At 38.4% G+C, this 23582-nt stretch overlaps 2 protein-coding genes across 5 annotated transcripts in view; one reads left to right on the forward strand and one right to left on the reverse strand.

Annotated features, from left to right (window-relative positions):
* The window catches only part of LOC116170306 (uncharacterized abhydrolase domain-containing protein DDB_G0269086-like), a 34579-nt gene extending 20882 nt beyond the window's left edge, over positions 1-13697 (reverse strand). For 3 of the 4 annotated variants that reach the window (XM_031486598.1, XM_031486608.1, XM_031486616.1), the window contains exons 1-3: positions 13509-13697; positions 10818-10862; positions 174-371 (exon numbers count right to left, since the gene is read on the reverse strand). In XM_031486598.1, coding sequence (XP_031342458.1) covers positions 174-371; positions 10818-10862; positions 13509-13583 — 318 coding nt within the window. In that variant the 5' untranslated portion in view covers positions 13584-13697. The remainder of the gene's footprint in view (positions 1-173; positions 372-10817; positions 10863-13508) is intronic. The other variant, XM_031486624.1, reaches the window with a different exon arrangement.
* LOC116170367 overlaps positions 1-23582 on the forward strand; it is a 631383-nt gene that overhangs the window by 132762 nt on the left and 475039 nt on the right. The window lies entirely within an intron of this gene.

Below are 23582 nucleotides of genomic sequence, written 5' to 3' on the forward strand. Positions count from 1 at the left end.
CGCTGAAAAGTAAGATAAGCCTGATTAAAATAACATAAGCGAAGCATTTGGCAAAATTTGGTTGAAAGTTGAATATATAATTGGTTAAATGAACAGTGGCAATTAAAATACAAGAGAGCGTGTGATGGTGTTTGATAAAGCTATGCTAAAGCGCCATTTCAAACATGTCTTACCACAGCTGAATCGGAATTTAGGTAGTTGTTCACGTAAGAATAAGTTACAGCTGGTCTATATTTGTACTGTATACGATCAAATTCCTTTAGTAAGACAGAGGGCCGAACTCTGAAGATTTGAGGTGGTGCACTCACCACCGTGAGCCTTTTGTGTCCAACGTATGGTACAATACGGTCATACGTATGTACTACATGAACCTAAAGAATAAAAATAATTAATAACGCTATATTTTTACAATTTGATGTTCTCTTGAATCAAAGTGAATTTTAGACATTTAGCATATGAAAAAGGAGCGGAGGATGTGTGTTTATTTACTTAGTTTCGCGGGTTTCGCCTACTCAAGGTAGCACTTAAATTACCGCATCTTATAAACGATGTCTGTTAAAACTCTTTGTAGTGTCATCAACATTACAAATGCATTAATCCGTAAATATAGATGTTGCAGGAGACGGATGGTTAGACTTGTCTGCGTGCGTCACGAATTGATGTGAGGCGAATTTGTAACAAATATTTCAAAACCAATCTTCCTTTTAATACAACAGGAAATAAATCAACCATTTTTTTCAATCCTGATGTATGAGCTTAAATGTAAAAAAGTAGAAAGAGTGTTACTAACAGCTATTCATTTCTCCATGGAAGATGTATTTGTACTGCTTCAAACCTCGCAACGCGCTTAAAGGTTTATGGTGGCGATAAAAACAACCACTTTTAATCAATCCTTAGTCCTTACTACTTCATGGAGGATCAAAACTTATGTATACCTCTGACTGTAGTACAGATGGTGAGGGAATTATCATTTCAAGTGAAGATGAGCCCTAATTTAGTAGAAACAGGGGAAATGGAAAAGTTGGGATACCTCAGGTACACCATGTAATTTCATATCTTTGTTCACATACCGTGTTTGCATAGATTAAGTAGATAGGTAGATTAAAAATATAAGCGCGTTAGAGCATTTTTATGGTATGATACTACTTGATTATCCAATTGGAAACGATCCATCCTCTTATGTGGCGTCTTAAATTCTAAGGTAAGGAAATTATCTTATCTTATCTTATGACTTAATTATCCGCGCAGAGGTGTCCCTTAGCTCAATCATATGAGGATTTTCTCAAGAAAAAATTCCCGAAGTTTTTTTCTCAAAGGTTTTATATGTATTTTGAACCGCTGAATCCGAATTTCCACTTTGCTAACACGCCAGAGGTGAGCTAACTGCGGCAGCCGCAAATAACCGCAAATTATTTGCGGCATTTTTACATTTTCGCCTATAACTCAAAAACGGTACGTTTCAAAAGAAAAACTATGCTATACAAAATTGTAGTCCACAAAATTTTATACTTTTAACATGTAACAACGAAATGTGTAGGACCAACCACACCGGCGCCAGCGGCCGCGCCAAAACGGCTACTTTTCGTGCAACTTTTGGAAAATGTAAAAATAGTACTCCGACATATCTATTTAATATAATTTTTCATTTCTTATCAAGTGGTGATATTGGTTTTTCATTTACATGGACTTTTTTGACTTTGAAAAGTCACATGTGCTAACCGCAAAAGCCGCAAATACGGCAAAAGCACTAAAGTGAAAAAAAAAAACAACAAACAAGCGAGTAGTTGAATTTCACTAAAATTCAACGTACAATCAGAATATTCGATTGAAAATAATCTCATTGGCACCGTTTGTATAGTATAGTTTTTCTTTTAAAACGTACCGTTATAGGCGAAAATGTAAAAATGCCGCAAATAATTTGCGGTTATATTTGCGGCTGCCGCAGTTAGCTCACCTCTGGCGTGTTAGCCAAGTGAAAATTCGGATTCAGCGGTTCAAAATACATATAAAACCGTTGCGAAAAAAACTTCGGGAATTTTTTCCTGGAAACGTCAGTTCTGGAACCCCCGTTATTGTACTACCTGTAACATTTTCCAAACTAAATTTGCAAACCTTTATACTTCGGTTAACTTTTAGTTTAATCCAGTGGGTACGATTGATAAATCTGAAATTTAAGCAGTTGCTGCTTTACAAAAACTAAAGTTTTGCTTAGAAGAATGTAATATTTCAGATATTTGTTCCAATGTTTTGGATGTATATTTCGATTTTTAAATTTAGTGGACAGTAATAGTTAAAGCTTGTTGAAATGACGAAGTCAATTTCTGTAAAAAAAAAGAGTTCAGATTACGAAATCTTATTATCTCATAGTTCATCTAAAACTGCATCAGATTGCTTTATTGACACTATCAGAACGAAATGTTGCACAGATCCCGATCCCGAGTTCCTTTACTCGACATGATTTTAGTTGACATTATTGGGTTTCACACAATTGGAAGTTCCTCAGAAGAAATTACAATCGCGTTTTATAAAATAGATAGATAAATAGAGTCATTTTAAACTAATTAGAGACAATGTTCAACAGAAAAAGAAGTCAGAAGCGCCCTGCCATAAGGGCCAATACATAATTACTTTGCCAGGAAGTTCTATAAGCAGACCCAATAATTGACCATGAACTACGATAAATACCTCAACGGTAGCTCCGGTAAGTCCGAACGAGCCAGAATCCCAAGGGCCAACGATTTTGATGTCCACTCAGACAGCGAGGCATTGAAAAGGACAATCGCTCGCCTTCTACAGATGGAATCCAGGTACATAGTTTTCCTGCGAGAGTATGAAGAGATGAGACATATAGTGCCTCGAAATGCAGCGGAGATACGTGCAAAATACTACATTCCCCACCATGCGGTGTTAAAAGAGGAAAGCCCCACCACAACATTACTAGTGGTGTTTGAGTTTCAGTCACTTCCAGTTCAGGAATAAGCTGAAACGAGATTAGTGTAGAAATGAGCCAATAAAAACCTCCAGGTTAACGGCAAAATTTAAGGCGGTCCCGATGAAGTTGAAGAACACCCTACCGGGGTTGGAGCTCGATGAGGTAGTACTGGCGGCGAAGCTATTAACGGCAACCAAACTAACCCTGAACCTCAAAGTCCCTGCCTGGATACAATGGGACTACTAAGAGTAGGAGACAGCGTAACGATTTATTTTCTCCATTGCAAAGCAATATCATTGGTTACGGTTTATTACTTGTTGAAAGATCCCCGTAACTTTTGAAGCGATTTTGTTGGATGGCTCAACCTATTGTTGGAATTTAACAACGCAATTGTACCGCGCAGTGGTTGACTATGGTCACCTTTCTTTCTTTCATACGTCGTATCGAGATACAGATACAGAAAGCGTGAGGTAGACCGCATGGAATTATAATTGCCATCTTCCGTATATATTGATCTCTGGCGATTGGATTCCTAATTTGGGGATTTACCTATGCTCCTAGTGAGGATATAAACTTGCGTTCTTCCTTTCTTATCGTAAGTACCGCTATTTCCATTTCGTTTATTTAGATTGTACCTTCTTTGGATTTCAGCTGTAATTTGTTGTACTGCAGTTTTCATAGAAAATTGTTGCTGCATCTACAATTAGCCCTCTTACTTAAGAGGTATGTTAACAAAGAAGAGGGGTTACCTTTGATTTCTTTTAGGGTTCAAATTTTAGTGTCAGTTTAACTCCAACTTTAAGAACCAGTTTTAAGTTCCAGTTTACGTTTAATTTCAAGCCCTGGATACGTCATACATTCGATTGTGTTTGACGTACAAGTTTCGTAACCTTGCATTAAGCTCACCATCGTCTGCGGGTGTCGACGTCCTTGACATCTCGGTTAAGTTATGATCGAGTTTGAAACGCGAATGCTGTTGGAGACCATAATTTCCTTCTTAAGGGGTTGCCCAGTTAAGTACCGTACGTGGTATAGAAGCATATTACCAGTACAGCGCGGCTTTCCCGGTATTTATCAACTATTAATATACCGAGACCTGCGGCTTGGGGTGTTTTCTTTTCATTGCTTTCAGGTGGATGCGAGAACTGAGCTCACTTCTTGGCGTCAACATCTAATCATATGCCCAGAAAGGACTATCGCTGTGACAGATCTCAAGCTTATACGAGCATTTTATTTTCCAACCCTGAGCTGGTTGTTCGTTTATGCGGCGGGTTTGACATTACGCAGGCGCAGCGCTAACTCTACCAACAGTCATAGCAGATTAACAAATGCCTCCATGTCCATGTCGACACAAGAAAAACACCCCTTAATAATTCCTCCAACCAGACACTTGTCCGCACTAATCGTGAAAGATGCCCAGGCTAGAACCCTTCATGGCGGAAATTAAATCACATCGACATTGGTGCAACGAAAATACTGGATACTGTGAGCAATAAATCTGGTCCGCCAGGAAATCAGAAGTTGCATACGCTGTCTGCGATTCAACCACAGTACGGCGGAACTGTTAATCGGAAATCTCCCACCCGTACGGGTAAATATGGCACACCCTTTCGCAAACGCGGCACTAGTCTACGCAGAACTTTCTGGAAAATTTCGCTTCAAGAAGTCACCACCAAATGAAAACGGGAATCTCACACGTTACACGTCAATTACGTTAGCAATCCTGTCATCATCGCTTCCTGTGACTACAATTTTAACTATCTAACGTGTGGTCGGTTTAGAATCAAAAAAGTATTCTTTTTAGAAATTGTATTTTGTTCGGTATGAGAAAATTTATACATGTACCGCGATAAATAACGTTTTGTATACAACGGCATTAGGCAGGAAATGTAAAGACAATTAATCGGTGCATTTTCAGAGATATTGCACTCCTACAGAGTACAATCGTTTTTCACTTAGAGGGCTTTAGTAAAAGAGACTTTAAAATTTTCACTTGGAAATTCATTACTAACCTCCCATCATATCCCTTCTTGCATTTTACTCCTACTCTAAAGTAAATGTTTATAACAAACTTTGAGCATAAATTATAGAGCTTGGATGGATCACACAATCGTGAAAGTGTAAAGTAACTACCGCCCGCGTTTTTGAATGGATAATCCCACAAATTACAATAACGATCCACATGTCTTAACTCAGTGTTGACTAAACTTTATTCGGCTAAATTTATGCAATCTGTCATTACCGAAAACTAAGGCAATGTTGATAAATGCAAATTTTGTCGTCCACCTCCCGAATCCTGGATTAAGTCCATAGATTACGTGGTAACATTTTTAGAACGTTAACGTCTATTTACCTTACCCGGTATCGTTTAAAATTTTATATTTAGGGTAAAATCTGACATTGTTATTAAAACTTTTCTTCAACTTTTCCGAAAAAAGCAGAGAAACTTTTAATATCTTTCCGTGTTGTATATTTTCAACTTTGTGTAACGCGAGATTGAAATATTTTTTGTGATTCAACTTTTAGATGTACATTCTTGCGATTTCTATTGAATATTTAATATAGAGTATTAGATAAAGCGAGGGAATGCAAACTTGTCGAGTCGGGGGATCTAGATTTAATTGTTTGTTACCATTTCATTCCATAGGCTCAAACGAAGCTGACGTTAATCCTTGAAATGCGTGGGCAGAGATTATGGCGACATTAGCTTGATACGCTTTAGTAATATGCGTTATAGAATTACGATTTTATCCTAAAGTGTTTCACCAACTTGTACAAGATAGTTGGAACGTAAAGGAAAAGTATGGCTACGCATAACAATTGCTTCATTTTCACCATTTTTAAGTTTAAGCGCTAAAATGCACATAGAAATACTAAACTATACGATTTTGATCTGATGCACCGAGGTGGTAAATACTGTTCGATATGATTGTGTTCAGCTTTAGACCATTTTTCCGTTGTAGTATATACCAGGGGGCCAAATCATAAAGCAGGATCCTACAAAGCTAGAAATTTGCATGTAGGATTTAACTTTATTTTTTACTTCGGCTGGCAGGGAAGAATCTAACCACAACAAGCCCTGGGCAAGCGGATCGGGCCAGGTGAGATCGCATTTCCGCACTATTCGGGGGAATTGTTTGGACGATAATTCAAACAAACCCTCCTCATCAGAGGGGACGAAAAAGTCAAGGCCTCAAAAGGGATTGGTAACGGGCCAGGCTAGCACGGGTCCAACGCAGGGCCTTATTCAAAGACCTGATGGTGGGCTAGCTCCTATTTACAAGAACAGGACTGGCGCAGATGGACGATGGCCATGAAGAGCCAGCTCGAGGGTATGGCTGGGTATTTGACTCAAGGGGCAATGCGACATCAAAGACCAAGCGTCTCAGATCAGAGGGAAGCCTTCCAAGGTCTGGTTCAAGGCAGCATGAAAAGAAGCCTAGAGGTTCTGGAGCACCCAAAGGTTGCGGATGCACTACGAACCTATGGCCAAGTCGCTGCGGCGGGGCTCAGGGTGGCCATTGCTTCGGTATCGCACCCGGACATGGACAGCATTGCGCCTCAGTCGAGGTGCATTATAGCTGCATTGAATGCATTTGTGGACTAGATGGAGCGATGGAGGGTGGAGGAGGGGGAGGGCTTTCCTCGATTGGCAGGGTTTTGCGAGGACCAGTGAACCTTGGACTGCTTGGAAAGGATCGTCCCTCTTATTAGGCTCTGGGATGACAAGTCTCTGAAAGTTAATAGGCACGTCCCTATGGTAATCATGGCTGTGTCATACGGGCTCCCGGCCACCATCTTAAAGCGCCTCCAGAGGTAACATCTTGAGCCTGGTGTTGGTGAGGCATTCTATCGGGCACTCCAGCGGCAGAACTTTCAAGCATACGCAGAGGTCTCGGACGTTACATTTGTGACGAAAGGGAGTGCTCCGGCTGTGTTAAGTAAGGGCAGGGGTCCACCGAAGCAGCGGGATCCAATTCAGTTGCGACAGAGGGGGCGCAGCCCCTCGTTTTTAACCTCGAAGGGGGTCGAGAAAAATGTCGACGAGAATTTGGCTTGTGTGGTAGTTATTGGATCCGACCAGGGTTCGGGAGCGTCGGCATCACTAGAGAAGCACTACCTGTTTTATAGGACGCCAACTTGCTGTAAAGCAGACAAGCATATACCTCATACAAGAACATTGGGTTTACAGGGAACGCGAAGAGGTCCGGACCAGGTGGAGGGTTTTCTAGTTACTGAGTTCTGTTAAAGGGATCTCGTAGCTCAAAGACCTCAACTGAAAGATGGCATAGGACACAGCAGACACTTGGGGGGTCGGCATCTCCCGTACGATTCGGAGGGGGCTACACCTGCCAGGTATCTGGCTGAGTTGATAGAGTACTGTCGAAATAGTTGGATCCCTCTTGTGGTTGGCTGTGATGCGAACGCAGACTATGTTGAGTGGGGTAGCACGGACACGAACTCGAGGGACGACCACCTTCTAGAGTACTTGCAGACAACCGATTGGATGTTTTAAACTAGGGAGCAGCCCATACCACTGCGGGCCCTGCAGGTTTCGGAACCTCCGATTCACGGACAGGGACTGCTATTTGGCGAAATTGCTAGAGCGGTTGAACCTTTGTTCTGTCGGAAAGCAGGGCAGATGAAAGAGGTGACCCAATTAGTAAGCCACGCTATAACAACGTCATATATGAGGACAGCTGTAAAACTGCGGACCTTTGGAGGAACGAAGAGAATAGCTTGATGGAACCTAGACCTTGATCGTAAGGAGGTTCGTAGGTTCTTTAATAGGGCCATGCGAAGTAATCTTCCTGCGGATTGGGAAGATCTCAACATCTCTCAGCGCAGGTATAAGGATGATATTCGAAGGTCTAAACGAGGACCACGGAGGATCTTCTGTGGTAACATACAGGGCATTCCTGAAGTTCAAAAGCTTCCTAAGATGCTTTTGAAAGACCCGGGGCAAAAAGTAGGGACACTGAGGCTTCTATGTGGCATACATACGTCTATCGTGAGTGTGAGGCTCTGGGGGCTACGTAACTTTGGGCCCACCAAACGGAGCTACCCGGCCTCCCTTCGTTTCTTCTAAAAACGGCAAAGAAACTGATGGATGCAAACTGGGGTACTGGTCCTTAGACCACTACATCCATTCTAACATTCTTACAGGGCTGATATGTCCACGGAGACGGCTCTTCCCAGCCTTGTGTTCAGGTTGGAGAGGGGGATATCTGTCGGGAGGTAACCCTGGAAGCGTTTCTAGATATATGCGTTTAAAAACACCACGTTCGATTCAATTAGTGAGACCCCTGAAGGCTTTGTCATTGATGGGTCAATTGTAAGATGCATCTGCGTCATGCTCGTAAACAAGCCATTATATCCTCAATCGGGATGGCAGAGATCGTTTACAAGAGGATGTCCGCATGATGGAGTGTTGTCTCCACTGCTGTGGTACCTGGTGCTAGACGGACTTCTCCGCAATCCGACCGAGGACGGAGCGTATTTACAGGAATACGGGAAGGATCTAGCGATCATCATAACTGGACATTTTCCAAACACCGTGAAAGAGATTACGCAAAGGGGTCTTGAACAGGTGGATCTGTGGTGCAGTAGCCATGGCCTCTCCGTTACCCGGAAAAGACCGAGGCTGTTCCATTTACGAATAGACGGTGAGCGGACCTTGATAGGCTCAGGCTTCGAGGACGTCAACTAGGTCTAAGCAGATCAGTGATATATTTGGGAGTCATCATAGACTCCCGCCTGACCTGAAAAGGGTATATTCAGCGAATAATCAAAATGCATGTCTATGGGCATGAAGAAGCAACTTAGGCTAAAAAGGGCCCTATCCTTTATTGAGAAGAACAGAGTCTGCACTTAGTTGCAAATGAAAGGGGGTAGGCACCTGGATCTTTGGTGTGCCTAAGTACTGTCTGGTCGGACTTGCTTTTATTAACAGAATAGAAAATCAACTATTTTTGTAGAGCGTAAGGAAAGTTGGTGCTACTATAATATTTAAAATTATTAGTTGAGTTTTATTTAACAAAACTATCAAGAAACAAGGGCGTGCTTCAGGAGCAGCTCACTCTTGTATTTCAGTAAATTTTGGAAAGCTAACTTTATATATTATGCACCACGATGACAGTCGTTTGTACTGTTCCTTGGTCTGTGAACTAACTTTCAACTATTTCCAACTGTTACCATCTTTTACCCACTTGCGTGGTGACATATGATATAAAGAGCTAGTTTTCAATTGGGCCACAAACTAGTGGTACAAAGGTCTCTCTCTCTCTCTCTCTCTCTCTCTCTGGTGTAAACGAGTGTAGAGTATACTTTGGTTATTCTTATCAAAAACACGAAAGGAATACGTAGTCTATATATACGAGTATATCGCTCAGGGTCAAGCATTCTAAATAGCGGGGTGTGAGTGAACGTCCGGTATTATAAAATTGATAATATTTTAGCTGAAATGGGCTTATTGAATAACCTTCTTTTCTTAAATACGTCTGTACTCATCAAATTTCACTTCTGACCATTTTTGTGCTCCGACCAAAGAATTATACCAAAGAGGTTATGGTTACTCTTTGATTATACTCGTAGTTGAATACTAAATTTCGTCGAGATCGGTGTCAACTGGTTTAGGAGTAGGAATTTTGGAAACACTTTTGCGAAAGCGAAGATCCATTTTGAACCTTCGAAAAAATGTTTGCGTTGGTCTCTCTGCTACTCGACATCCTTAATTGTTGCACTTTTTATAATCGACTTAGCTCATTATTGAACAAATACAGTGCCAATGAGTCTTATGAAGAACAAAATTTGCATTTATTTCAATTCAAACTTATGAGGGAAGATATTATGACCAAATCTTTTGGATTTGTCAGACAATTGAAAACATATTACATTTAAAAAGAATCACAGACATTGTCTTCATTATTAATGACAGGAAGTGATTATAACTTGTGCAAACATCAATTACTGAAACTGGACAAATCAAACGACCGAGTGTCCGAATCCTAAAGTCCTCGATAATATGTGATGTGACCTGATACAGCTTTCTCACAAATTCAGTATAATCACTATAAGGTAGGTACTTAGTTAAAGATGAAATCGGAGAGATCGCTTGTGAGAAATAATTGACGAAACGTTTCCAGAACTAATTTCGTGTTGTAACGTACGTAGGTGTCATATATTTTACGTAATTAGTAGTTTGGAAGGTGAGCACGTCATTATGGTCTCATTAAACTTATTGGCACTAACCAACTTCAAACGCGTTTCACGTTACCCATTTTATTTCCGTATGTTCAAATTCTAACTACTTGTGCATTAGTAACAACTACGGTCATTGATGGGTAAGTTTGCCCCATTTAAAAATTTTTGGACTCGTTGTTTTGTAAAGGAGGTAAAATTGCGTGTTCGTTATACGTCAATTAACGCTGAACAACTGTTTTCTCTGGTGCTATACTGTACTAGAATACTAAACGGGCTCGTGGTACCACAAATCCAATTGAACCGACGCGACGAACGAATATATTTTACGACGGTTAATTCAAAAGCCCACATTAAAGTTTAAATTGTTACAATAACAGTTTCTGTGCCAAATGATTGTGCTTTGACGCTGGGATTAATCATGTTAAAGTGTTGATAAATAACAAAGTTAACCCACCCAATAAACTTGATTTAGGTTTCCTAGTATCTTCCAATAGAAATGAGTTAATAGTTTCAGCTTCAGCTTCTTCTACTCAAAATAATTACTGAAATTTACTGTACACTGATACAATTCGAGACTGCTTTCTTAGAATTCAACAATGAGATTAGTGTGAGATAAGTACCAACTCAGCGCCTGTTTTTGATGATTTTATGCTAGCTCAATTACAAATAGAGTATACCTTACCTTTCCGAGTCCTGGTAGGATTCTCACTTGCTTTGAAGGTGAATACTGCATGTCGTCCGTTTCCAAAACAGGAAATGAAAAGGAAAATAAGTAAATAAACGGGTAGAGTTAGTATAAGTACTTGTAAATTTAAGCGCCTTTTCAACGAGACTAATTTTTACAATTACAATACTCACTTTTGTGTTTGTTTTCAATCGATGTGTGCCATATACGGTTTAGCACTTGTTAGTAGACAGGTTGGAAAATTAGGGAAGTCTTGTAAAACATTCTGGTGTTAAAATTATATTCAAATGGTTAAATCTTAATACACATATAAAATAACAGATTTGATTAAAAAAAATTTATAATACTTGAGTAATACCTAAGCCAATATAAGCGTTTACCAAAACTTTGCAACTCAAGGACGAAACAGTGTAGTACTACATTTTGTTTAACTGAAAGTACAATCAATTTCGTCTATGTCTAAGACTTTAGACGCGGTAGGAGTAGTGACGATAGCTGGTACCACCAGGAAGTCTACCAGATGTTGTTGAGCTATAACTGGAGTGGTAACCTCCAGGACCATCACCACGGCTACGGGATGAACTTTCCGTTGAATAGGAATATCCACCTGGACCGCCACTGGATGTACGAGTTACACGCTCATTGGTACTGTACGAACGGGCAGAGGGACGAGAATAACCGTCACCGCTACTGCGGTCTGTACTAGAGTTGTACGAATAAGAATATTGCTGTTCGGCCGTACGGCGATCAGGAGTATCATTTACCACGTAATAACGTGGAGTCTGTGAAAAAAAAACTTCGATAATTTTGAAAAAGAAAATTCTTCATCGCCAGGAAACAGAGCAGTTTTGCATGAAAATTTTGAAGAAGTAATAGTGTTTGTATATCTTTGTACGAAACTGATTTCAACTCGCGTAATCTAGTTATTTCGTCCCTGCGTTGTTAATTAATAATAACAATCCTTACAAAACAACGCTTTTTTAGAAACTTTACCACAAATAATGTCGACCCTTCGTAACGAATTTTAGTTTAAACAAGCGGTCCATCCATCGGTTGTAGTTGGAAAACCACTCGTATGGTTTACCTCCAATGCTCGGATACCTTGTGAAGGACGAGTACGAATAACCGTAGAGATGTTCGGCGACGCAAATTTTTGGTTTCGATATTAGAGTGTGATAAAAGGGGACCTGAGAGAAGTAAATTCGTTTACTATTCCAATTGTAAATCCTTTCGTCGACTTTTCCAAAAAAATTTATAACGAAAGGTTGGCTGCATTTGATTCAAAGGGTACCTACTTGTAGTAAGACTGTAGTAGGATCGAGGATATAGGTGTGTTAAATGTTTCATGTTGAAAGAAAATTTTCATGCACATCGACATCAACAAACACAACGAGTAATCTGTTTCCTTAACGGTGAAGGTGAAATATCTTAAATGTATTTAATTGTCATTTTATTGTTTATATAAATACAGAATACAAGCGCGTATTAAAGTGCAATGCGAAAACGAAGTAAAGCACCCCTAAATCTTGTCACATAAAAAACAGTTAGATTACTAAAAATAAACGCGAGGTAAAGATTGTCAAAGGAAGGTGATGCGTTTCTAAATGTTAATAATAAGAAGAAGCTAATGCAATCTTTCGTTTGTACGGTAAATCGGGGCATTCGGCAATTTTGTGCAATTTAGGCAAAACTACATCCATAGCATCTCCCCTCGGTAATTCCCTAGGCAATAAATCCTCTTTTCGAAGCGCGGCAAAGACTCGCTCCCTGGTTTCTTCCCTTGGATCGATGTAATGTTTTCGTTGCGGTAATATTAATTTAGGTCTAATTCGTGCTTTGTCCAAAGGTTTTATAACAATCACGTCCCTTTTCTTTTTTTCCAGTTCCTCCACAGCGGCAGGTCGCCTACCAAAAGCGGTTACCGGATCTGGTATCAGACTGGGACGAGGGACGCTTGGTACCTTTTCCCATGGTATTTCACGTTTCTGGAAGAATCCAATGATTAACGCGTCTCGTCCCAGCCCAACTGGCCGCTATTAATGGATTGTGTTAACTGGAAATAAAGCAGGACTTTGTGCCGGATGCAGTGTATTTCTGTTAAGATGCGGATTTCTAGAGGCACAAATTTGTGTTAGTGTCCAGTAAAAAGTGGATGGATTGAAAGTAACGTTGGAAGCCAAATGCTTAATTGCAAATTACTTAAATTATTCTTGCCAAGACGGTGTCTAGACTTGCACCTTTAATTAACGACTGCATTAGCAGTATTTTATTCACGTTCCTTCATGAACCCTACCTAAAATAATACACTTAAATATAGAAAATATTTTAAGTTATGGAACAAAACAACAGCCCACAACTGTGCCAGTTTAGTAATGTACGTAACGTGCGTATCTATTTCCTGTCTAAATTTGGAGCGTCAAATCTCGATGAATTTTGCACGCATTACACATTCGCCTCCAAATTTCTCCACATTTCTGTTATTTCGTACGCTTAAAATAACTTTGGATGTAGTTTTGCGCATGGCAACGTTTATTCTCAATGCGTCCCTTAAGAAATCTAATGCTGAATTCTGTGCTACGGACGCTACGGTTAGTAACTAAAGAACCTCGGGTTTTCTAAATAAGCACAACCAAAGCCGAAAAGCGATGATAACACTATAAAGCGACTTAATCACTAAAATGCACTTACCGACACAGTATATGTCGACAAAGATGGGGATGTTCTATACCTTCGGGTGGTATAAAAATCGGATTCGTACACCATTTTCGTTCGTCGATTTTTGGCTCAGCGGCGATGAGAAAGAATATTTTCTATGGGTCGAAGTCTCGAGATGTTGTGAACAAGACTGCTTGCCTTTTGGAGATGCCTAGATTTTAAACGTAATAAAGTTTGCAACGCCCAATTTCTATTTTTAAGATATGATTTCGCGCGGTTTTATTTTTCTTCATACCTTCGCATTTTATTCACAGCAAACGAGATCGAAGTGACTATCGTAACAAAAAAATTTGTTTGCAAGTCTGATGAATATGGATGTATTTTTAAACTTTCCTTTTAGTGATGATGTATAAATGTTATGATTCGTACAGGTAGCAATGGAATGGCAAGGTTTCAAAATTGTTTTTGTTGTATGATGAACAAAATTTATAGATTTTGGCTTCAATATGAATAGCATAAAAATTACATTTTCGCAAAATTTTCTTGCATCAGATTTGACAATTTGCCATACACGTATTTTCAAAACAAAGTTTTTAATAATTTTAATTTTAGTATGCCATCAACAGAGCGATTACATAACAATACATGCTGAAAATGCTTCCAAATATGATTCGAATATTTGGTAATAGATGTGCTTGCCCTTGATTCACACAAATAAAGGGAGCTAAGTCACTGTATTCCCCTCTCCCAGGATTTCAATCAACATTAACAAAATAAAACAAATTTAGTTCAAATTAAAGCATAGCAATAGCACCTACAAAATTAAAAATTATCAAAGTCCTCGTGTGAGATCGAAGGGCATTTTTGTGTGGCAGATCAGTGTTTTAATAGCCATTGTTGACTCCACCATCAAAAAAAGATCTTGTCGAAGGCTACCACATTCACTTTGTGCAATTCGCATTTAAAGTTTTGTATTGACTCCACCAACAGTAAAATCTTGTCGGGGGCTACCACATTCCCTTTGTCGGTATCCACTTCCGATGTCCCGTTCTCTTCCAATGCACGTTTGAATATTTGACTCCACTATCAATAAGATCGTGTCGCGGGCTACCACATTCCCTTTGTTGGTACTCACTACCGACGCCTCGTTTACCCCAAATTCGCGTTTGAAGTTTTCACTAAACCATCAGTTAGATCTTGTCGGAGGCTACCACATTTCCTTTTTCGGTGCATACTTATATTACACCCACATTTTGGTGGATCGCCAACCTCACATCATATAGCCCTGTCCCTAAGGTTGCCAAATTACACGGCCTTGTAGATACACGTACACCCGTTGCCTTTCTACAAGAGTTCTTCTACGCGCCCACATTTGCTGCCAGCCAGCCAGCCAAAGTGAGATTAAAAGCTACTTTTTACAAATAAATTTGCAAAAATGCGCTAAAAAGTCAGACAACTGAATACTTTCATTTCATGGAAGCACGCGTGTAGCCTCATGCCGACTCTAAATACTTTCTACCCTCCCTAGTTTCTACCGTACGTACGAAAATTCGATTTACAAAAAAAAAGTGGTAGTGGGCTATGCAAATAATAGACATGAAAATACATGTGCATCTACCATTATTGTTTTCATGGTTTATTACAGTTCGAAAAATGAAAGGAAAGAGGGTCATAATTTGTACAGGGTGGCCACCTATGCGCGGTAAAGTTAGTATATTATATACCGCGGGACTGAAGTAGTATGTTATAGTTGCGTTGGTACACCAACCCTATGCTATGGTAACATAAATAATTTGAAAACTTTCAGGGATTTTCGTCCAAATTTAATCCCGGAGGGGCAAAAAGGGATACTTCAGTCCTTGTCATAATAGAGTGAAGTTGTCACTTTCCGAAATGCCCGCTAGGAGGCGTAACTCAAATCTGGAATCTAAAAAGTGCTGTTTCTGTGAATTCCACTACCTGTATTAACCTAACAAAGGGGGGGGGGGGATTCAAAGGTTTCCGTAAAGAACACTCTGTATCTTGGAAACGGCTGAGCCGATTTTAACAAACTTAGGCTAGTTGAAAAGTGCTGTTCTTCGGTTACAAATATTATAAAATTTGAAGATTTGTTAGTTTCACATATCGCCGCGTGAGGGCCTAATCTATATTCCGACAGAAATCGTTAATTTAAAAAAAAAATTCTCAAGTTAAATGCATTTTTCATGAAAAAGTAGCTAAATAATGCCAAAACAACCTCGCGAAAACCGCATCCCGATATGTTGTTCCAAACCTAAAATTTAGACCAAAGAAAATGTTATACCCTTCAATTTTAATTTTTTAAGCTAATTTTTACGGAATTCTTTTTATTATATAACCTGTGGCCCTAAAATAGATAAATTTGAAAATTGAAGGGCCGCCGTAAATGCTCGAAATGCTGACCATCACGCTCTATGCATTCTTGAAGTCGCTCATGGGTACACAAAACTGCAGCTTCAATTTCGGCTCTCGGTATGTTACGTATTGCATTACGAATCCGGTTTTTCATTTGTCTCCTCTGGTCGTAGGTTCAATCTGAAAGACGATCTCCTTTAACCTTTAAATAAAAATCAAGTTAAGTCTGGTGATCGCGGAGGCCATGGAAACAGATTTCCTTTTCCAATCCACCGCTGTTGAAATACCTACTGCATTAATATGCTCTCGCACAGTAATAGCAAAATGTGCGGGGCAACCATCCAACTACAAAAACAAGTTGTGCCGTGTTTCTAGTGACACATCTTCCAACAACAACAGTAACTGATTGGCCAAAAAGTAAAGAAATACATTGCCATTTAGGGATTGGTCGAAAAAATATGGCCCAATAGTTTGTACCTCTCAGTATGCCACAACCACACATTTAAACGCCAACGCCCTTGGTGCTTAACTTCACGCAAACAATGCGGATTTTCTGCAGACCAATAATCATATTGTGCAGATTTACTCTCCCGTCACTATTAAAGGTGACTTCATCGGTCCAAAGAATTTGAAATAAAAATTCTCTATTATCATGCCTAACATCCAATGGCAATAGTCCAACTTCCGATCAAAGTCTTCTTCTTTCAAGGCCTGATGCAAAAACCACATGATATGGATGCATTCCAAAAGTAATTTTAAAAAAGTTAAATTTAAATGAATCTATGTATTTTGATGGCCATTAGAACTTACCTATGGCCTTCAAAATATTTTGAACCGTTGTTCGTGATATGTCCAACTCAAGGGATAATTCAGTTGTGCTAACATGAGGATTTCCTTCAACATATCACAGTACGCAGTTAATATTTTCTTGCGTTCTTCTAATTCTTTACCGTTGAAACGTAGGTCGAAAACTACCATGGGATCGTAAGCTCACCACCAATCGCGTACACCCTTTTTGCTAGTCGGCATTCTGAAGACATTAAAAATAAATTTCAAGCATATCAACAACTTCGTCGTTCGTAAAGTGCATTTTGTAAGCACAAAAATTGCTCAATAGTTAATTGTACAACTAGTTTTGAAAGTGATACTTTTTTTTCATGAATTTGCAGTTTGATTAATGAGGATTAGCGTTCTTCTAGGCTACGTAGTTATTACCTACTACTTAAATTCTTAATGTCTTAATCCAAAACAAAAAATTGCAAAATAAATTAAAGCGGCGATATCAAAATTCTCGCTTGTTAGTGCTTTTTTTCCAACGAATCTCCATATGATTCTGAAGCATTTCACAACTTGCTGACTCCAAAATTATCCACGGTGACTTTGTTGTATTTGTATCACAGATTCTTTACGTGTATCTGTGGTTGTATGAACTGTAACTTCATGTAGCTATTATAAAGACTGAATTTGAGATCCACTTGAGCCATTGGTCTATCCATAAACCCAAAACCTATTACATTTACAACGAAAATTCAAGAAAAATTATTTATTTCTCTCCGGGTGTGTGTGTGTATCGTTGAACAATGTCGTTGCCATTCGGATGTTCATGAACAAACCCTTCATCTTTTTGCAAAAAATGTTCCCCCCTTATACCATTTATAATAAATTAATTAGTTAATATTAAGATTAATCTTGTAATTTCCCAAAACTTGATACATAGGTACAATAATTAGGGAAAACAGAAAGTAGGATTTCAGACTACGGCGTGTATAGATGGACTAACTCTTTTTATAAAATATTTATGCTCGAAAAAATGACGATGGGTAATAAAATTTCTGAAATAAAATGTAATGTAGATAGGAGTAACCTCAGGCCGTTTGAAGAGTGGAGATGGTGATATTCTGTCTTTAATTTAATAAAGTGAGTTAGGAACAGATATTTCAAGTAAAGGTATGCTTTGGATTGTTATCAAATTTGGTAGGAACAAAAATCCAAAATTAATTTATTATAAATGGTATAATGGGGGAACATTTTTTGCAAAAAGTTGCTCATTAACATCCGAATCGCAACGACATTTTGCACCATCCACTGCAAGCAGCTTAAAGATTAACGACTACCGTATTGGTGCGGTCATTATCAACTGATTTTTTTATGTTCAAGTTATTTCTTCATTTTTACACTGCAAATGGGCATGACTAACAACACATAGTATAATATGTTGTCTGTGGTAATAAGTAGGGCACAATAATCACATACTAATACATTGCATTTTACATTAACGAAAAATGAAATGAAAAAAAGCTTCCCAAGTATCACATTTTTTCAATCCTGTAAAATATAAGCATTGGAATCCATTTTAGAATAAGAATTTTTTTTCTTACTCAAAATCGGGCAGAGCCGGTTGCATTTACTGGTAGTTCTCGCGAGGTGCACCCATACAAAACAATACAAAAATTTAATTGCGTAAAACTCAGAAATAGACGTGGTAAACAAACATACTTTAGAAGTAGGTACGTAAAGTTGTGATATGTGTTCGTAAATACCAAGCATAACCCAATTTAAAGTAAATACTTCGAACTTTTCGTATTCTTTTACGTGAACGGAAATTTAAGCCCAATACATCTTTATGTCTTCCTTTGTAAGGGTGGGTGTTGGAGCTTCGTTTTAAAGATAAGCGTTTATCATGTTAGAATTTAGTGCAAACGATTAAAAGAAAAATTGTACAATGTGCGCCTACTGCACGAACTTATATAAAATAAGATGGACTGCTAGTGCTGAATTGTCAAATGACACCTACATGGGGGCAGCCATGATGTGCACTCACTTGGTGCGAAATTCAAATCAACTTATAAACAAGCATTAACTTCACGTTTTCTAAATAAATTAGAAATTAAATAAAAGAGACGTTTGAATACCTGAGAGAATCAAACTACACTGTAGGTATAGTTATGAATATAATAAAATAGTATTGGGGGTTAATTACACCGACGTACTTGAAATGTACACAATGCATCATTTCATAATGCCTACATTAAAAACCCTTACAAATTATTGCTTGTAACATTCGCTTAAAGTCTATTGTCTTTAATTAAACTGAACTTGAACCAACTTAGTTTTCGTAAACGAGCAACGTATAAAATCAGTTGTAACACCGAACGCATGCGCTCTAATAGGACTCGGTAAAACGTAAGTTAACTCGGTAGAGCACGAGGACTCGGGAGGATGCCTTCCGGGCACCGACTGAAGTGCGTTGGTCTTCGGGGAGACTACGCCGAAATATAAAACAGATTTTGAACCAGTATCATTACACTTGCATTTTTTAAAACAGGAAACTTATCAAACAACTGTAAGCTGTAATCTGCTTTTTTTTGGCCTAATGTTCAATTGTCTTATTTTTAACACTAGTTTCGCTGGTATTTTGTTGCTACTTCATTCAAACACTGTATTATACGACAAAGACAATTGGTACATAAAATCTGCATTAAAATGATGTCAGGTTTTAAGGAACAGGGGTGAAGTACTAAATATTGAAGACAAGCATAAGTGCCAATGTTTCCTAAGAAAACATGGAAATAGTAGTGCTAATCGAAAATTTTTGTAATAGGGTCTGTTGAACGGATGCGTGCTCACTTTAATCACAGATTATTTGTGCTTTAATATAATGAGCCAACGCTTAAAATCGGTGGGACCTTACTATTCCATGTTTTCAAAAAAAGGGAAATGTCTCCATGTAGATGTTAACATTTTAAACCAATGCGATGTTAATGGCATTTGCTGAAACTTTAACGATCATGTTTATATTTTTAAAACTAGTTTGGCACTTGTTCTAATTAAAATTTCAAAGTCGTTTCGTTATACATGTAAATACACTGGTCAGTGGCCACCCTTGAGGGTTGAAGACTTGATGTCCACTGGTGGCTAATTTAATTTATTTGCTAAAAATATAATTAAGCACAAATGTACGTCTTACATTTTTACAGTATAGCGGGTTGTGTTGGCAACGTCAATTCCATGATTCAGTTAATTGCGGTGTACCTATTTTTATAGCCAAACAGGTCATCCTGACACTTGTTTCAAACAAATAAACCCAAACACTTTTACCTAATCTTATTCTTGCTAGATATAAGAATTTAAAGTACCTTGTTTGCAGAAGTTCGGCAGCCTTTTCTTTGGCACGTACCGTTTCCGTAATGAGAAAATGTAACGGGATTACTTTTTATTTACCCCCCCAATCTGCATATTTGGATAAAAATCGCATGAAGGCTTTAAAAGTTAGTAAAGTACCTGTTTAGTATTTTTATACGTGTGCCAATAGCTATTTCGTTAATGTAGTTCATTGATAGACCATGACCTATAACTACATGAAATCATAGCTGCGTTCTATTTTAATTGATCTATATCTTTTTTCTGCTGACGCCGAATACGAAAAGATGCCAAATTAGGAAACTGCAACATGTATTTAATTCGTGAGTCATACTTTAAAATTGTAGGTGTGTGATCCTGATTCACCTGCGGGACGCGCAATTGCTGACATTGAGTTCTAGTAGTCATCCTCCCTAATTTAGTATGTTCCCATTATTTCATTTCCGTTTTTCTTTTCTTTCGCAGGTATTCACAGACACTGGTAGGTACATTGCTGGTATCAGATCTCTTCTGATTTTTTCCCACATCCAGCTGATTCATCTTACATTCAGATGGTTAGGTTTAGGAAAAATATCGACAAATTGCCTAGAAGGGGTGAAATATTTGCCGTGCATTTTGCAAATATGCTGTTCCTACAAGTCTTTTTGTAAACGCTACGTTTGATCAAAGTTGGCTTAAAACATATATTTAGTTCAATGGACTAGTTTCATGATGTTCATCATATTTATCGTCAATAAATGAGAAATATATGTTTAAATATTCAGTGCTCAACACAGTAGTGGCATTGAGTAATTACAACGGTAGTGGTCTGTACTGCCTGTGACGTCAATTGACCTAATCGAGTGCGTCCGTTCCCGTGGTAACAAAGACAGTGCTGAGTGCGGCCATATGGTCCATGTCTGTCATGTTTTTCTAAATTTACCATTTGGTTTAACCAAAAAGGTAGATTTGGCGGCCATGGTTACAAATTGCAATGCATAGTATTGGCACATTCACAAATGGTCCCAACAAGGTGACCTTCATCGCCTTGGTGTTTAATTTATTCCAATCCAATTAATTTGGTAAAAACAACTATGAAAGAAAATAGCACCGCTGTATGACCATTACTCCCTACACTATGTTGACAGAGTTACTGTACGTGTTGCTCCCATTCCAGGGTGCTATAATGAAATACAAGCTATAATGAAATACAAGGTGGCAACACTTCGAAACGTTGGGTAGACGAAGTGAATTTGCTATTCAGATTAACAATGAAACCTGGTGGCAGCACATTGTAATTACTTGGCCGTATGCACTGAAGAAGTTTAAGCCAAGCGTAGCTAATACCTATCCATTCCATGGTAACGATTATTGGGACAATGGTTGCCATGGATCATTGCTACGCTCAGCTTAAACTTTTTCGGTGCATACGGCCATAAGTTCGCCATTTTGTTTATTTACAACGGTCAAACGTAAACAACAGTAGTTTTTACGGCTGCGTAAAGGCAAATACCCTTGCAAACTTTCATTTGTAACACTGTAATTTACGAAAGCGTAGAAGGGCCACATACTCTCCATTTTTACTTGCAATTGCGATTTACTATATCGCAATTGCGTCTTAATAACTTGCAATTGCGACTTACTATCTCGCAATTGCGACTTACTATCTCGCAATTGCGACTTACTATCTCGCAATTGCGACTTACTATCTCGCAATTGCTACTTACTATCTCGCAATTGCGACTTATAAACTCATAATATTACAATTGATACCTACTGTCGATTAGCTTGCCTTAAGCCTTAGTCTATGTTGTACGTTTGTCGCGTATTGCATGCATTGCAAAAATGAGTGAAACGCAATTGATCACATTTTATTTTACTCTCGGGTTGTCCAACGATGAAATTTTAGCTTTCCTTAAAGTATAACATAATTGTAATATTAGCCTTCGGACTTTAAAAAGAAGATTGAAAAATTTAAAACTTTTTCGAAAGAAAGGATATTCTCCAATAAACCAAGTGGCTACATACTTATTTAAGGACACAGGTATCCAAATCAGGGCAGCTTCATGGATATCGTTGGATGCACCTCAAATGCATTCAAGAAGGTTTTGTAGTTCGGCAGGAAACTATTCGGCGACTTTTGAAATCCATTGATCCCGTGGGTGTTGAAATAAGAACAAGGAGAAGACTTCGAAGAAGACAATACAATAACAAAGGACCAAATTACTTATGGCATGTAGACTCTTATGACAAGTTAAAGCCGTTTGGTATTGGAATTAATGGGTGTATAGATGGATTTTCGCGCCATATTATGTGGATGAAGGCTGGGAGAACTAATAACAATCCCCGTGTTATCGGTGGTTATTTTGTTGACACTATACAAAAGATTGGAGGCATACCATTGACCATCAGGGCCGATATGGGTACGGAAAACCGCCACATCGAACAAATGCAGGTATTTTTTCGAAGAGATACGGGTATTAATATCCACAGACCAGCGTTTCTTTATGGTAAAAGTACAGCCAATCAAAAAATTGAGTGCTGGTGGGGAATATTAAGAAAGCACAACGCGGAGTTTTGGATGAATTTATTTAAAAAGATTCAAGACGATGGCTATTTTAATGGTTCTTACTTGGAAAAAGCACTAATCCAATTTTGCTTCCTTCGAATAATCCAGGTACGCTTTGAACTTAGTTATTTTGTTATTTATCACATTAAAATTTTTTTGTGTAGTCAGAGCTGAACAGCGTGGTTTTGGAATGGAACTCGCATAATAGATCTTCATCGAAGAACAGCATATTGCCAAGAGGAAAACCATTAATTATGTACCATATTCCTGAAATATATCGAAGTAATGATTATTTGATCTCCGTTGAATTTGACGACTTGGAAATTGCTCGTGAAGAATGCGTATTTCTTGATCAAGAATGTCCCTGTGATAAGAATGTTTTTGAACTTTGTAATATTCTACTTAATGAAGCTGCAGTAGAAAATATTCCATCCGATCCGTATAATGCGATTGATGTGTACTTATACTTACGGAACAAACTATCATGTTTATTATAGTGTTGTAAAACCGCACAATAAATAAGTAGATCCATTTGCAAAAAAAATTAAGCAGGTTAATAAAGATGAAAAATACGTACAGTCTATCTCAGGAAGGAATGCCGGTCACAGAACACTTGATGCCGATCTATAATCGTATGGTTTAATATGAAAAACATGGCAAATTACTTCCCTAATAATAATACTGATTAGAAAATATATTCTAATCAAAGTATTATTACTACGGAAGTAATTTGCCATGTTTTTCATATTAAACCATCGATTTTAGATCGGCATCAAGTGTTCTGTGGCCGGCATTCTTTCCTGAGATAGACTGTATATGTGTAAGATTGTCCGTTGTAAGTGTACAATCGCCGTCGAGATACGAACTCCAAAGGAACTGCCAGTTGGTTAAAAAAAAACTACTGCGTACATATGTAAGTAGGTACCTAAGGTATGTATATCCTTTGGAGGAATTCAAGCAGGTTACAGATTTCGAAGTTATTTGAATTAAACATTTCCTGTTCTGTGATGTAAACTCAGTCGTACAATAGGTATAACCGTTAAATC

Source organism: Photinus pyralis, unplaced genomic scaffold, assembly GCF_008802855.1.
Source record: "Photinus pyralis isolate 1611_PpyrPB1 unplaced genomic scaffold, Ppyr1.3 Ppyr1.4_LG1, whole genome shotgun sequence".
Lineage (NCBI taxonomy): Eukaryota > Metazoa > Arthropoda > Insecta > Coleoptera > Lampyridae > Photinus > Photinus pyralis.